The sequence below is a fragment of the Heliconius melpomene genome, chromosome 5, assembly GCF_056956725.1.
Source record: "Heliconius melpomene rosina isolate 202511_hmr_F chromosome 5, ASM5695672v1, whole genome shotgun sequence".
Classification (NCBI taxonomy): domain Eukaryota; kingdom Metazoa; phylum Arthropoda; class Insecta; order Lepidoptera; family Nymphalidae; genus Heliconius; species Heliconius melpomene.
In genome coordinates, this window is record NC_140393.1 from 8,882,173 (window position 1) to 8,899,550 (window position 17,378).

At 33.1% G+C, this 17,378-nt stretch overlaps 3 protein-coding genes across 3 annotated transcripts; all 3 read left to right on the plus strand.

Annotated features, from left to right (window-relative positions):
• Positions 1-1,242: 1,242 nt before the first annotated feature.
• On the plus strand, positions 1,243-5,630 carry LOC146539232 (UPAR/Ly6 domain-containing protein crok-like). The gene is made up of 3 exons (XM_085186096.1): positions 1,243-1,406; positions 3,734-3,939; positions 4,413-5,630. Exons 1-3 carry the CDS (start codon positions 1,352-1,354, stop codon positions 4,551-4,553), a joined length of 402 nt encoding a protein of 133 aa, XP_085042222.1. The 5' UTR covers positions 1,243-1,351; the 3' UTR covers positions 4,554-5,630.
• A 225-nt stretch (positions 5,631-5,855) lies between these two features.
• On the plus strand, positions 5,856-8,586 carry LOC146539233 (UPAR/Ly6 domain-containing protein crok-like). Its single transcript, XM_085186095.1, has 3 exons — positions 5,856-6,010; positions 7,536-7,756; positions 8,316-8,586. Exons 1-3 carry the CDS (start codon positions 5,935-5,937, stop codon positions 8,469-8,471), a joined length of 453 nt encoding a protein of 150 aa, XP_085042221.1. The 5' UTR covers positions 5,856-5,934; the 3' UTR covers positions 8,472-8,586.
• Positions 8,587-9,602: 1,016 nt separating this feature from the next.
• On the plus strand, positions 9,603-14,569 carry mtsh (mitoshell). Its single transcript, XM_085185971.1, has 5 exons — positions 9,603-9,711; positions 10,548-10,650; positions 11,325-13,974; positions 14,051-14,194; positions 14,267-14,569. The coding sequence occupies exons 1-5, from the start codon at positions 9,603-9,605 to the stop codon at positions 14,498-14,500; spliced, it is 3,240 nt and encodes a 1,079-aa protein (XP_085042097.1). The 3' UTR covers positions 14,501-14,569.
• The last annotated feature ends 2,809 nt before the right edge of the window (positions 14,570-17,378 follow it).

Here is a 17,378-nt window from a genome sequence, read left to right on the forward strand (position 1 = left end):
GTGCGGGATACAGTGTGAAGCTAAGATACCATTCATACTTAAAAGATCTTTAAGTATGAATGGAAGTTAACAAACATTTAAGCTACAAAGGGGATTGTTCTGTTCCGTTCCGCTACTCAACAAGTCAAAATTGGGCGGTGTCGAGAAAACGGAGTGTCTTATAGAGATGCTACGAATTAAGGAATATATTCTCATTTTGACTACAAATAATATTGCAATGATTTTTTTTTTACAAAATGACTATAAATTTTCAGTTTACGGATGTTTTCCTTTATTTATATTATAGTTTCTCACTTTATGCAAAATTTTATATCTGTACGTCAATAGGAAATATTTTAATCGACCATGTTGAAAAATTCTATAAATTTTCGACCTTGTATTATATTATATTCTGTTCTTCAGTTTCCGCCCAAGTACTCGTAGACCCACGACCACACAGTAGCCACCACGGCAAACTATCTGACTATACAGCGCGACAGTCGCGGTTGTCGGTTCAATCCCACGCGTGGGAATGATTTATGTTTTATTTCCTCGTCTTGGTCACTCGCCACACCCCAATGTTTCAAAAGTTGGGCGACAAACGGAGTATTTAATAATATCAGGTTAAACGGTCACATCATGAATAATGATAATAATTTTACTTACTGATTTCATAAATAAAGTAACTATTTGATTATCCGTCCGTCTGTCTGTCTATGCGTCTGTTACCAGGCTGTATCTCATGAACTGTAATAGACGGTTGAAATTTTTATAGATGATATATATTTCTGTTGCCGCTATAGTAACAAAAATAGAAGAAACTGATTAAAAATATTTTAGAGGGCTTCCATACAATAAACGTCATTTTTTAGCTATTGATATGGAACCCTCCTTCTCGCCCTTGGCAGATTTTTATAGCTTTACGCTGTAGGTATCCTGCATATAGCACGAAAGGCAAAGAAGCCTACACAGGTTCAGACACTCTGTTCCATACCCCGGCCAATTTTCTAGTCATTACCTTTTGAACTGCGGAACTAAACGCCGCGCTTTAAAAAAATATTAACAACTTTTAATTTTTTCTCATTACTTTCCATTCCAAATCACATCCAAACAGATCCAACACCTAAAATAGCCACCAATTGGGTCAGGAAACCTTTGACATTCCACCTATCCTATCCTATCCTCTCCTATCCCATAATGTACGTCAATTTGCAGCATATTACCGCAATTGAATAAATGCTTCACTGTTTGATCATAGATATACGAGCACAAGTAGCTTACAAGCCACTACCTAGTTACGTTTCAGTCGCGGTGAAACACTCGCGCGGTGTAGAGCAGAGTGAACCGGTATTAAGAGGATATACGTAGAAAAATGGCACTGGCAACTCTCTGCTTTCTGGCGGTTATATGCAGTTTGCTTCAACAAGGTATATATTCATTTTGGTTATAATTATTTGGATTTTGTGCTGTAGCTAGTATAAAGGATTATACCTTGACCTTGAAACGTGTTGGGTTAGATTTGCAGTATCCTGGTCCATATCCTTTATATATTTTGTAATTGCTCGCGATGATTCATTCAGTAATATTATAGGAATTAAATATTTTATGTAGTTTTGTAATAATAAGGAGGAATTACACTCAAAAACAATATTTTTAGTTTTGCAATTGTTTTACTACAGTGTCTAGGGTAGCGTGAGATTCTTTGTCTTCTTTAAAATAATATGTAAACCACAGATATAATATATCTTATTTTTCATATATTTTTTAAATCCATCCCTTCAAAATATATCGTTAAATCAACGTTATTGTTATTGATAATGCCCTTAATTTTTAGAGATACATCCCATACATATTTCATTTCTTCAGAAGCTGTAGTGACGCAAGGGTACAAGTGTGCGACAGTATATATGACGCTTGTGGGTTCGATTCCGACTCGAAGGAAAGAAATATTTAACGTTTTCATTTCCTTATTTTCTCCTCACTCAACACGCAATGCCTTCACTTTTCACTTAAGTGTCTTAATGGGCGCGGAGTGTTTAACATTAGGTACCCAAGCATCCTCTGCCTACTCTGCTACGTCCGGGATACAGTGGGAAGCTAAAAATAAGCTCTTAATAATATAATAATGTTATACTCATTTATTCATTTACGAGGAAGTCATCGTGGCGCGGGTAGACAGTGATTGACGATAAACATAATGGTTGTTTGTTCGATCCCCACTCGGGAGATTGAATTATTTTCAATGACAATAATGAATTTTTTTCATTTCTTCGCTGTAGCGCGGTTAATCTCCGCCAGTTCTCACTAGATTTCTGATCAAGAGCGTAAAAATAGAAGGGGTCAGATGGTCCATACAAACCCCAGAAAAATCTTGTTCAATAAAAAATACCCTGAAAAATTACATATAATTCAAGCCCCCTCTTAAATTTCCCTATATAGGTACGCATTTTTGATAATTTTTCTTGTAGGTACGGAATAAAGCAATGAATCTAAAAAAAAGTAGGCCTCAATAGATCGAATATAAAATCTAGATATAATTTATGACCTGACTATAGTTGCTTACATTATAAAATAAATTCCAGTTTTCTATTTATTATTGGATAAATATAAATAGCCTTGCTATTCCTCCTTATATCATGTTTCTAATATGTTGTTACTAGGTGATGTTAATAAGGAAGTACCTAGTTATATATAAGTAGATAAGTCTTAAGTCCTAAACGCGGTAGTTGTGAGTTCGAAACTGATTTGGAAAAATTATTATTATATTATTTAGACAATATTATATGTATATTTTATGCCCATACAAAAATATGTATTAGATGCATGATGATAACTATGAGGACATCAATTAGTTATAAAAAAGAATTTTATTGAAAGTAAGAAAAGAACTTTCAACTTTTATTTAATCGTCAAAGAGAAATAAATTCTTATAGATTGTATATCTTAACATAATATACAGATTTTTTTTCTGTTTTAATTTTATAAGACCATCGTGGAACAGCAGTATAGTTTCTGACCGTAAACGCAACGGTTCTGGGTTCAGCTCCATTCCTCAGCTAACGCCATCTCGAGATAAATGGTCGTGACAGACGGACAGACGACAAACAAAGCGATCCTATAAAAATTGTTTCACTTTCAACCTTTCGAGATACCTACGGAAACTAAAAAAGAAAAAATAATGTTTATACTGTAATCTCGTAATGGCATGGAAATTAAAGGCTTTTAGTAGGTATAATTGAATATAACATTCGAGTACTTATTGCTAAAAATATCACGAAAATTAATAACAAACAAACCTATAGAAACCTCTTAAAACTACAAAATGATATTAACTTTCTTTTTATTTTATAGGCGGCCATCTACCCATATTTCATATACCAAGTCGAATAGGATCAAGGTCGAAATGATCGCTGAAATAGATTTATTTCTGAATATTTTTAGTTTAATAACCTGTTGCATATTTTAGAAATGTATAGTTGGTTCTGATCGAGAGGAGGAGAGTGTTTTGCTTATAATATCCCACAAATATCGGGTTAGGCAGAGGGAACCTAGTGTTAAAACATCTGATTTCCCATTCACCTTTGTCTTGTCACCATAGCAAGCAAATGAAAACAATTGATTCCCTCAAGTGGAAATCGAGCCACAACCGTCGCGTTTACAGTAAGACTCTACACCACTGGGCCATGACGGCCTAAAAAAATAATATTATGTAAAATATAAAGTAAATAACTAACTCTTACCATTTCTACCTCAGGCCTAGCAATCACCTGTTACCAATGTAACAGTCACAACGACTCGCGCTGCCTCATGGACAAGCTACCGGACTCGCTGCGACTGCCCTGCGGCCCCAAGGACACCATGTGCAGGAAAATATCACAGGTGGTGGAGTTCGAGATGAACGGCATGCCGCCTGACAGCCGCGTCATTAGAGGCTGCGGGTGGGATGAGACCAGCTATAAGGTAAGTCGTGTTATATATGGTAAAATTAGGTCGTTTTTAGACTTTTATTGGTATTTTATGTAGAAGTAGTTGAGGCAGCAATTTAATTTTCGTGGACTACAATGCGTTACAGTATTTTTTCTATTACTCTCAGTTTTACACTGTATCCCGCAAGTATAAGGGTAAGTAAAGAGGACCTAGTGTGAAAACTCTCCGCTCCCCACCTTCCACCGAATTCTGAAGGTTGAGTGACGGAACACAACGTCATTTCTAATATTATTCTGACAACAGCCAAAGTATCTACCATTGAGGCCGGTCGTGGTGCAAGGATACAAGCGTGTGCCTAGAATCGTGACAGGTTTTGGATTCGATTCCCAGTCGAGAAAATTAAATTTCCAGCGTGAATCTAAAAACAAGAACTACCACGTAAAACTCCATAAATTTCCATGATATCATAAATTGTAACTCAATTTACTAATTAAATGCCTTTCCAGGGCCGCTGTTACCAACGATCAGGTTTCGGAGGCAGACAGGAAGTATGCTCCTGCTTAGAAGACGGATGCAACTCCGCGAGTGTTCCTGTAGCAGCCACTGTCCTCATGCTCCTCACGTTTGCCATACTGAGGTTTTACTAACCTTACAAATCTGTGAATATTTCATCTTTATACTAGCCTGTAGAAAAAAAACTTGTACTATATAGATTACTATTGTCACTGTAGTAAAAAAACAATTTTACGCAAGCGCTAGCGTGTATAGAACTCGTTTTCAAAAGGCAATATTAAGATATATTCACATTGCAATTGGAATATTTTAGTCTATCTGTATAATGTACTTTATACTGAAATCTTTAGTTACCTTTAGATTATAAATATTTATTTTTATGATGTTTATAAAGAAAAGAAGGCTAGAAACCAAAGTTACTATAGTTGAACATTTAGAAAAATATTGTAATTTTATAGAAACACTCGACTATCATTAAATATAAAAACTTTTTCCTTTAAAAATATTATTTCTTTTGTAATATGTCTAAAAATCAATTCATTTCACTTATTACTATAGATAAATACCACCCTCCTTGTATACCACAGTCGAGTAACGAGTTCAGCAGTCAATATTGACACGTCAAGTACAATTAGTACAAAACGCCTTAAGTATTTCTATTAGTGTTATGTAAATGACTTATCAATGATATGTAAATAGATGATAATTCCACACTGCCTTAAGTAACCGTGGCCTTATTGACTAAATTACATACAAATATGTATAAATATAAGTTAAAATGACATTAAAATTGAAATTTTTCTATTTTCTAAGTTCACATTATAACATCGTTAAGTACTTTTACTATACGGCGCTCTAAAGCAAAATATGTATCTAGAAAAACAATTAATTTCAAAATTAAATTTAGTTCATAAATAAAGTTTATTGAGTCATATTGCAGCGCCATAGGTAAAAAGTGATAATAAAATTGTTATAATTGGTATATTACTACCGTATATAGGTAAACTCTTAGGCCTTATCTCTCTCTCTCTCTCTGCTAATAACTTATATAACAGAGAAAAATTTGATCAGTGTCAGCACAAATTTCTGTTTATTTATTCCTTTGTTAATAAGGCCATTTCCTCTCCCTAGTGTTAGGTGCTGAGTTATAGACTAATACACCAGCGTACTGTTATGTTTGAAATGTAAAATTTATTAAAAGTTTTTAATTATTTTGATTTTTTTTTCTCAAAACCATTATTTATTTTGTTAATTCTTACATTCACCGGAAACAACTAGAGTCAAGACACTACATTCTCGATTTAAAACAACAAAAAAACATACAATAATTTTAGGATTAAAATCGGTGTCAAAATCTCAATATAAATCACTAATAACACAAATTGTATTCTTCCGTTCGTTCAACTGGTGGCATCCTGTTGGGTTTGACCCAATCTCTCGTGATGTACAGACAGACTTACATCGGTATGTTCCGGTTATATATAGTTATTGCAATACTTAGCTAATCCACCTCAGATGTGGACCGCTGGTAGAACCGAAGACATGAGTTACGGCCTTGGATTTTTTATATTTTTGGGAATCGTCCAATATGGTATGTTTGTTTTAGTTTATTTTGCTCATTGTTTTTATTTGTAATTTTAAAATTTAATTAGGTTTGGTTTTGTTAAAATTTAGTTAATTAATACATCTATACTTCTATAGTAAAATATTTATGTGCTAATCTAAGGAACTACTGGTTTCGAATATAAAAAATATTTGTGCTGGATAACCTATTTACCTAAGAAGTTAAACTATAGGCTATACCTATATAATCATTTCTATGCAAATCATCACTCACCTGTGGTCAGAAATCGCTCTTAAAGAATTTTAGTCTCCAACCGAATATGAGGGCGAAGCCGTAGCTAGATGCCAGTGTCAAAATAAATATTTTTTCTTGTTGACATCTTGTGAAAAAAAGTATAGTATTTTGATCCTCTATCACTTATTTTAGTAAGTCTATGATATTTTTTAGTGTGTAGCAAAGTGTAACCAATACCCTTAGGTAGCATCTGCATTATAAAATTTAAAAAACTTTAAAGTCAGGGATAGATGTGTTCCCTCTTCCTACCCTGCTGTGTGCGGGATACAGCGGGAAGCTCAAAAAATCATATAATTAGAACATTGTAAACATTTACTCACCAGAGCAAAGAGGCGCGGCGCAGACGAGGTGTGGCCTTTCACAAGAATGACTTTACGTACTACACTAATCTATTGTATCTCTTTTTTATGCGTTTATTCTGTATTTCGAAATTGAAGGCTATTCATTCATCAAATTTTAATAATCAATGGTATCTAGGTCAGTCGTGTGGTCGAGTAAACGGGACAGGTTGCGCGTTCGATTCCCACTCAAGAAAATGAAATATTTTATATTTTCATTTCTTCGCTATGGTGTCGAGGTAATCAATATCAAACCCAAGTCCATCGCGACTGTAAAAGTCAGAAGCTGTCCCACTGGCCTGAAAGTCCAAAAAATAAACCCTTTGCCACTCCTCCCGGTTTCCCCTGTCACACTATGCCTACCTACGAGAACGTACAGGAGAAAAATAAGACATTTTCGTCATAGGCATATCAGTCGTTCTCATTCATGTGTGCTGTATCTCCCATAGAGCAAGATGTAAGGAATCGAGAAATATAGGGAACCTAATGTTAAGACACTACGCCACTTACTTTCCGCATTTTCATGATACTATATACTATGTGGCAGTACTCAACACTTGGTTTTCTTCATGGGAATCAAAGCCATAAACGTCAAATACAATTAAGCGCTCGGTCACTGCACCACGGCGACCTCTTTTTATAATATTTATAAAAATATTTTCTATACTTAACGCCCAAGAAAAACCAAAAACTTATAAAAAAAACAATTTTCTAAACTTTATATTACTCACCAAAGAGCCGCGTTGAGTTCCGCCACTCAACACGCACAGCCTCCAGAATTCGGCAGAAAGTGAGGAACGGAGTATCTTAACACTAGGTTCCCTCTGCCTACCCTGCTGTGTGCATGAAGCTGATTTTATTTATAATACTCACAAAAAACTTATTTCTATGAAATGTTTATATTGTATACTATATTCTAGGATCCACAATAGTATGTTACGAGTGTAACAGCGCGATTAACTCGATGTGTTCCGCAACTCTCCTACCTGACAGCCTGAAGAGGAATTGTTCTGACCACGAGCGAGGCGTGACCCACACACTGTGCAGGAAGATCATACAGCATGTAGACCACGAGGTCAACGGCCATATGCCGGTCAGCAGAGTTATTCGGAGTTGTGGTTGGGATGAGACCAAATATAAGGTACGTGTTGTTTTTGCTTGACGCGGTATCCCGCACATACCCGAGGTAGATAGACAGAACATGGGAGCCGAGTGTTAAGACACTCCGTTCCTATTAAGGACACTTCCGTTCCCCACTTTCCGCTGAATTCTCGAGGAATTTTTGGTATGTGGCGGAGCTGAACGTCGCGCTTATCCTCATTACCAGAGTGAGGAAATTAAAATATTAAATATTTCATCACATGTTTGTATCACTGGGCCACATAAAATATTTTTATCAGCTTCACGTAGTATCCCGCATCTACCAGGATAATCAGAGGGAAACCTAGTGTAAAGGCACTACGACACTTCATGCCAGAGTGAAGAAATGAAAATATTAATAAATTCATTCCCCAGGGTGGGAATCGAACCAACATTTGTAATGTTCATATTTTTTATTATACATAAATATACATTCACAAAACTGGGACCATAATTTGAAAAAATAAACACGTATTTTTAATACGATATTTTTAAATAAACAAATAGTTTGCATAGAGATTTTTGTTAATAATTGAAATATATTTTGAAATGATTTCTAGGGCGCGTGCTACCATCGGTCTGGGTACGGCGGGCGGCAGGAGGTGTGCTCCTGTTCTAAAGATCTCTGCAACAGCGCACACGACCTCAACACTTCGTCCTTTTTTACTATTACTCTAGTTATAATATTTAATTTTATTTATAAACGTGTAATTTGAGTTTTTTCTGTGCAATATGAAAGAATATTACTTGTATGTAGTTCTAGGAGAGAAAAAATATTTGGGACACAAATGCATCTTGTCTAATACAAGATTAATAAACATTTGAGAAATATTTTATTTTTTTTTATTATATTTATTTATATGAAAATATTTGAGCTGAAATATTATGATATATTTCTTATAATTAATGTCCTGAATATAAATAAATTCAAAATCGATAGTTTCCTTTTTCCTGCAAATTGGCCGAAAATTCAGAAAAGCAAAATTTCAAATGACATCACGTCAGAAAACAATTGAACGGAATCATATGGTTGGTTTCCATTATTTGGCAAGTTGCCTCTTGCTCATTGCACATCAAGATTCCGTTAACGATCATGTTCAACAACTGGTGGAAGAGACTGATTTAGAGAATAAGGGAGACAGTTCTGCTTCTTCAGTTCCTGTTTTCGTAACGTTCAATTTCCTTTTAAATACTAAGCTAAAATAAAATAAAGATATCGCTATCTAAACATTGACAGATGAAGTAACTCATAAGTAGTTTATTATATACGATGATCTACTATTAGGAAACGAGTGGATGTGAAACGACCGTTGTACATATTTTAAGGCAAGTCCAATTGAATTCAATATATTAATAATGATAGAAATTAATAGTGTAATTTAAAATGTCTTAATGTAAAAGTATGTAATTTTTGTATGGTAGGGTTGGAAGTATAAAATTGGGCAAAAAAACGGAGAAACGGAGAATATCATAAATAATAATCTTATCTCTATAGAAATATGTAGGTACCAACTAGATCAGACTGAATTTGACAATGTCATTTAATACAACTAAGATGTAAAAGTTTTTTAAATAATTTCTTCACGCGATTTGCTTATCTACTATATCGCAAATAACAACATGAAAATGTAACAGCAATTTCACGTTCTTTCATAATTATTGCATTAACTTAAAACGGCGAGTTAACTCGTAAGTCTGTGTTAGGAATATATTATCCATTTTGTAATATATTTTTCACACATCGCCAAATTATGGGGAACTAGGTTCCCAGGTTCCCTCTGCATACCCTGCTGTTAACAGATACCAAAGATGTTGTTTTTTATATATTTTAGTACCTAGCACACCAAATGCAAGAGTATGCTAATACAACCAATAAAACAGAAGAATATCGCGATAGCTCAGACGGCGGAGAGCGCAGTCAAGATAGATCCAATGTTCAGCACCAAAAATATTATGGTAAGTCTTCTTCTTCCTGGCATTAATCCCGGCTATTGCCAGGGTCTGCCTTCCTACTCAATCTGTATATGAATAAACAAAAGTACACATTATGAAATATGTATTCTTCCGATAAATGATGAGGCTGATTAAATATAAGATTAGTAATATAATAAAATTATAAACGTCTAAATAAATAATAAAATTTTAAATAAAACCATATATTAAGAATTTCCGTACTTATTAGCGTAAAGTATAAATTATTACAAACGGTTAGGAATAAAATTTTGAATTATATCAAGAACAATATGAATATTTCAATTTCTAAAATTTTTATCTTTGGGTAGTGGAAATTTATAAAAATCTCCCTACAGAGATGCTAACAACATAAATAAGTTGTAACAAGCGTATAAGAATTTCGACGTTCCTACTCGTAGCTTGATGAGAACGTATGGCTTATTGGTCAGAGTGCCTGGTCGGTTTCCAGGAGCTGCGGGTTCGAATCCTGCTACGTATTTTTATATGTTATTTTTATAAGTATCAATTTTAATAGTTTACTTGCAATAATATTAATTAATTTTACATTTATATGACTTTTGAATTTATAAGTGGTTCCGGACTTTTAATTTATATTTAAGTTATGAATTTGGATCCTTATACACGACTTAAATATAAATGGTTTTCCATTTCCTTATTTCTTCTAGTTTAAACTAATCTATTATATAAAAAAAATATGTCTAGAAGCTACGAAGATATGCTGATATTTAATATTCTTTTTTTATTATTATTATATTCTACATATATTAAACAAATTAATGTCATTTCATTATCTCTCTCAGTCTAAATTCTGTTTTCAGTATGCCACAATAAAGATTTGAACAGTCCAAATATTGCAAATTGTAAACATACTACTGGTAGAATCGGGCCGCCTTCGACGAGTCAACAATATCACAACACAAGGTTATTATATATATATTATTTGTTTTAGCTTCATGCTATATCCCGCACGTGGCAGGGTAGGCAGAGGGAACCTGGGAACCCAGTGCTAAGACACTCTGTTCCCATTAAGACACTTTGAAGCATTGCGCGTTAAGTGGCGGAAATAAAAACCACGATTTCCCGCGTTTGTATAGTAAAAAATAAATGTTACACAATAAGAGAATACATGTTAAAAAAAGATCCAGTTATTGTTCACTTTCTATTTACTTGTTAAATCTTGACGCCGTCATGACAGCATATGTGATGGTAGTCCGTTCAATTTCTGATCAGACAAATGATTGCTTAAAATATTTACATTTAACTGCTCTGTAAAGTTCATAGGTCAAATAATAAAAATATTTCTGGTCCCCTAGTTCGCTAGTTTTCACACGCCACGCAATGCCTCGAGAATTCGGCGGAAAATGGACAACAGAGTGTCCTAACACTAGATTCCCTCTACCTACCCTGCTGTGTGCGGGACATAGCTTTACGCTAAGAAAAATACTATATAGACTATGAGCTGATAACAACAAGTCGGTAGACTGATATCTTAAATATTATGTACACCATAGAACTTATATAATTAATAACTAAAGGTAATTTTAGTACTTACGTTAAATGAAAATAATACAACTTAAATAAATGATTTATTTCAGATACAATAATTCGATTCCTACCTTTAGCTCTCCACCTAACTCTCCTTTAATCGGACTAGTTTTTGATCCCTCTTCATCAAATTACTCTGGTTCAAATACTATGGGTGATCACTTTAACCCTGATAGACGTCCGCAGAGTTCATGGTCAGTATCCTCTCAGGAACCTATTGGCTCTGGTGCAAAGAAAAAAATTGTTAAAAGTCAAGACAAACGGAGTGTGTACAGCGCTGACTCTCGGTATCAGGAGAGATATAAAGATATGAGTACAGAAACAGATCGACCAAGAAAATATGATCGTCATTTAACTTCAGAGTCCACGTCTAGTATTGACTTTTATACTGAAGGTGAAAGAATGGTGTCAGAACTTTGTAATATATCTGATTCTAATTCCAAAGTTGAGAATATTTACAATAAATCTGCAAAATCAAATCAAGAAGACGACAAGATGAGGCACGACGAGTCTTCAGATATTTTACTAACAGCCTTAGATAGAATAGTCATTCATGACCAGATACCTAATCAGATTGTTCAATTAGCAATAGAAGCGTGTACCGATGCAGAAAATATTGCAATTGCACATCATAACAGACCTTGTTTCAAAAATATTCATTCGATTTGTGCCAAGACTAGGTCCAACGTACAAAAACCAGATAGTGCCGTAGCTAACTTGCATTCTCAAGGGATTCCATGGGTTATCAAAAATTTTATTTTTTCTTTTGTTAGAATATTGGACGGGTGGAAAGGTGTTAAAGAATTACTAAGTGAAAAGCATGACACTTTTTCTAGAATTGAAAACAAATATTATAGTCAGAACATACGCGAGTGCTTCGTTCAATGGCAGGCGGTTACTAAAGAAATGTTAACGCATATTTATAAAACTTTTAAATGCTTGGATCATGGGTTTACTATGGAACAAAAAAGTTTTACTCATAACTACTATGCTACGAATTCTGCAGCACCAAGACATCAAAATCAAAACAAATTTCAAACAATAAAACAGCATATCAGTACTCCAAGGCTCATCAATGCTTCTCCACAGTCGTACAACGTAATGCAACCGCCATGGGTCCAAGCACAAGCGCCTGCAGGGCTTAATTACAATGAAAACCAGTGGTCCAATCGAACAACAGTTACTTATAAAAAGTTTCCTTCTGCACCAGCACCTAGTTCCCATAATTTTTATCCTTTAAACGATCAAAACGAATCTGAATCTGTAGAGAAATCGCAATATAGATTTGATTCATGTAGTATCCGAGAAGCAAAGCCGAGGCAATCATGGACTATTACTAACGTGGGTGACTTGCGAGCTTTAGAAGGAATTTGTCATAATGATCAAAGAGAAATATATACACAATTGAAACATAGAATGGATGCGGAACTCGGTAAAACTCCTGGACAACCAATATTAAATAGTACCCCTTGCGAATTATTACACCGCCGTGAAATGGAAATAAAACCAAAAATGATACCTTTAAGCCATGTTGAAAAAAACTTAGTACCTAACACAAGTGATGTCAGAACTTGTTTCGTTCAAAGAAATAATAGTGGTGGCGATACTAAAGAAGATGTAGATTTTTTTGCGACGTGGGGCCAGATGACTCAAAAAGAACCTAATGATTTTTTGACTCATCACACTCACAACACTCAACTTCCTTCGAATGTTGTGACGATTTCCAACAATATCTCTGGTCCCGTACAATTTATTGATCCCGAAAATGATGAGTTCCATGAAATGTCCAAAGTATATATGAAACCAGGCAGCTACAAAGTGCCAATAAAGCCTGCCGATCCTGTATCATCTTTTCTACAAAATTCTTCGCAAGACAGTACGTATAGTACAACTGTTGATTCTTCTGTAAATAAGTTGTCATTGGCTCAAGTAACACTCGCTCCGCAGCCAAAATATAACTTAGAATCATGGCCTTGCTTAATTTCAAGACGAGCTGAAGAAATTTATTCAGATAATCAAAAAGTGAATTCTCAAACTCTCCCTACCACTTGTTTAGACATGTTTCCTGTTGATTCTTTTGATATATTAAATACAGTAATGTCAGATCAAGCCTGGGAAGCAGCAAAGCAATCGGCACCCAAATTAATGGATTTTCTTCATGAAGGCTCTAAATCTGATGCAGCACGTCTTTATGATGCCTTGGGATTAAACAATGAAGAAATATCGGATAATCTTAAACAGTTAATAGAAGATACGAATCAAAATGACGTATACGAAGAACTTTGTCAAAAAATCCATTCTCAACAACCTTCTATATGGGGTCAGGTATCTCTGCAAAAGCCAAATTCACAAGATAAAAATAATGATAGTATAATTTCAACCGATAACATATCACACACTCCAACTGAAAATCAAGTAAAATCCTTAGAAGGTGAAGAAGAATATATTAGTGAAAATAAAGCAGAAGAATCGAAAATAACCACTCGTCGTCATAATTTTGACCAAGCTGGTAGCTATGTCAAAGATGAAAACCAGAGAAAATGCAATAAACAAAAAGTAGCCGTGTCTGGAATGTGGTACCATCCCAAGAAGAAGAAACCATTACCACACACGATTGTAAAAAAATTTGAAAATATAATTTTCACATTATCACAATTTCACGAATCTAAATTTATACATGACGATATGGATATTAAAGTAGTAAGTTATAAAATTTTAAAATGATAATGATTTTTTTCATTAGCTTCCTGATTCATAAATAGAAAAATAATTTCAGGCTCCGAGGTTTTATGAAGTTGTAAAGTACCCAATGTGTCTCAATGATATATCTACTAAGTTAAAAAATTCATCTTACACAGAACAAGATCAAGTAATTCAAGATTTCAGACGTATTTTCAATAATGTTCGTCTATATCTTAAGGTATATACATATATTAAATTGTATTTTTTAAAGATAAAAACATCATAAAATTATATTTCCAATTACTTTCAGACTTATAATGATTCTAGCATGAAAAAGAACGTTGCCAAAATATCATCCGAGTTTGAAAAGATTTTAAATGAAGAATTTCCACAAAAATGGGATCCAAAAAATAAAACACATGAACACGTTAAGGAAACGAATAGCAAAAGAACTGAAAAAGACAGCGACGTACATAAAATCGAAACAAAGAGAGATGTAAGAAACGAATTAAGATCTAAGAAGAATGATCCAAATGAAAAATAGTATACAATATAAAATATAGTTTTTTAAGTTACACAACGTTCAAAAATTCGTTTATTTTAAACATATTATGTAAACACAACAATTTTCTTTTTGAAAGATTATTATTTTTTTAAATTAGTCTTCTTTATTTATTTATTATTTATTTGAGACGTTAAGCTAAGATCGTAAATCTCCTCTTGTATAAAGAACCAATTACTTGATCAATAGGCTTTTAAAACATATTCTAGTCATATGTAAATTATTTTTTTAACAAATGTCTGTGTTGTAACCAGATCTAGTAATTCTTAAGATTACCTTTAATTAGTAAGTGCTTGCCATTTAATGGACTGTACGGGCTTCCTTGATAATTTTTCTTTTTTAATATTATTTGTCTCATTAGATTACTTTGTCATTTTGTTCTTAGTATCATCTCTTATTATTTTATTATTAAATAATTTTAGTCCATTAGACTTTATTTTAACGATATTGAAATTTCCTTTAATATCTAGGCCCAAGAACTACGCCAATGAGTAAAGACGATGTTCATTCGTAAACTTATTAGCTGCTAGATTTATATAACTAAACTGTGATGTAAAATTAAGTTCAAGGAAAATATCGGATCTTTGTTCTATTTAAATTAGTTTGAAAAAATAAATATCAACTATTTACGTACATATTATGTTCTTATAACTGATAATTGCAATTAGCGTAAGTTTCACAACATAAAAGATTCCTGCGTTCGATAAATTATTTTTTGGCTTTTTTGTTCTTCTATGTACAAAGCAATTCTAGTGATATTCCAAATTATAAGATACTTGAATGAATTTTGATGAAAAACAAACCCAAAGTTTCCAAAAATATTTTTTCTGTAGGAAGCATTATATAGTATTTCTTGGCTAGAGTAACAGTTTTGTTGGATTATTATATTATTATAATATAGAAATACAAATATTACAAATGTCAAACATGCATTATTAAGTTCTTTCCCATTTTTTTTTACTTTTCAGATGATTTTGAGCAAAAAACGCCTTCTTATTAAGATTAACTTAAAAAAAATCAAAGGAAAGAACTAAATGATGAGTGCTACTGGATGTGATTTAATTTTCTCATGGAAATCGTTTTGTAAATATTTTTAAATAATTAATTTGTGATTTCTTAGTATGTTTCAATATTTTTAAGATATTTTTTAATTATTTTATTTATCGTTAAGTAAATTTATAACGATTCATCTTTCAGTCGATATTGTGTAGTGGTAATAAATTTCAGTGTTCCGTTGAACAATTTTTTGGATTAAATACGACTTGGCCTTATATTGTAAGTTGTGGTTTTATCTAAAATTATAACAAAGATATTCCAACACAATAGTTTTATTTAAATTTTATTTTCTTTTAAAGTATTTTAAGAATGTAGAATGCTAAGCCTCTCTTCTCCACTCTCTGTCCGTGACTTATTGGGTAGCGAAATATTTTATATGAGCCCACTGTGTAATGATTGAAACTACTGTAAATATATTATAATATATTAAGTCTTTAATAAAAAAAAAACAATTACAAATTCACTCAATATAATACCGCATACATCATTTGTTATGTCAGAATTGACACTGTCTTTTCGTTTTAACCGTCAATCCGTCCATGGCCAAAAAAATTAAAATGTTGCCAGCTCTACAACATTGATGTATATATTTAGTATTCACACCTTTCAGCAAAGCATAATTTGCACATTTGGAAAGAACAGTAACCTAATTTAAATTTCTGATATTGCTAAATACAAACTGTAGAGGGATTGTTCTAGATTCGTCGTAATTTCTTATAAATTGCATGTTTTTAGTTAGTGCGGCAAAATATTTAGAATTAGGTAGTCTTTATTGGCTTGCAAGCTATCGCTATCTTTAGCTGATTAACGTACTTGACTGATATGCAGTTCTATTGCCTGACCTGAAGTTGCAATCCGACTGCGGTTTTATTATTTGCTAATGAAATTATTAACATTTTTGTAACTGGTATTATTGGTGATCAAAAAATTATGGCAACTGTATTACAAAAAATATTAATTTAATATTTTTAATTCCAACGTAGCCCTATATTTATGTAATGATTACACGATTTGTGTAAAACACGTGTCGAAATACTTCTTCTTCATGAAGTTCTGACTCCACATAATTGCATTTTTTATATTAGCTTAATAAAATAAATACAAATAAAAAATGGAGAAAGGAGTGTCTCAACACAAAGCTCCCTCAGCCTACCGGGTGCAGAGGCGGGAAACTGTTTATATAATTTTTGAAACAAAAATAACATTTAGAGCACCACTTAAAATTTCTTGAGTCATTGCCACTTGATAGGTACACGATAGTTCTGGGTAATATTGGATTATCAGGTTATTTCATTTATTTTATATAGAATTGTTCCATTTTTTTAAAATATTAAACCAGCTTCACGCTGTATCCCGCATACACCAGGGTTGGCAGAGAGAACCTAGTGTTACGACATCCCGTTCCCCACAAAAATCTGATTATGATCGACTAAAAACAAATTAATAGTTAACTCTCTAATGTGCTGGTCCTCTGCATTATTTTTTCGTCTTCTGTATTTCGCAATTAGCGGTAACTTTCCTTTTATGTATGGAGCATACAAAACTTAGAAGATTCCAACTATTTTATATTTATTACTTCTACGAACATTAAAAGCGATATAATAAAATAAACAACCACTATAAATTGGACTGATAAAGGTGAATGACGAAAAAAAATGATACTCAAGAGGCATAACTCACTAAAGTATATAAGTATTCTACCAGCAAGTAATGCGAAAAGATAATTAAAAAATAGAAATTCGTTTAAAACATGAAAAATCATTAGCACTTTTGTCATTATATTCTAATAGACTTGTTTAAGATA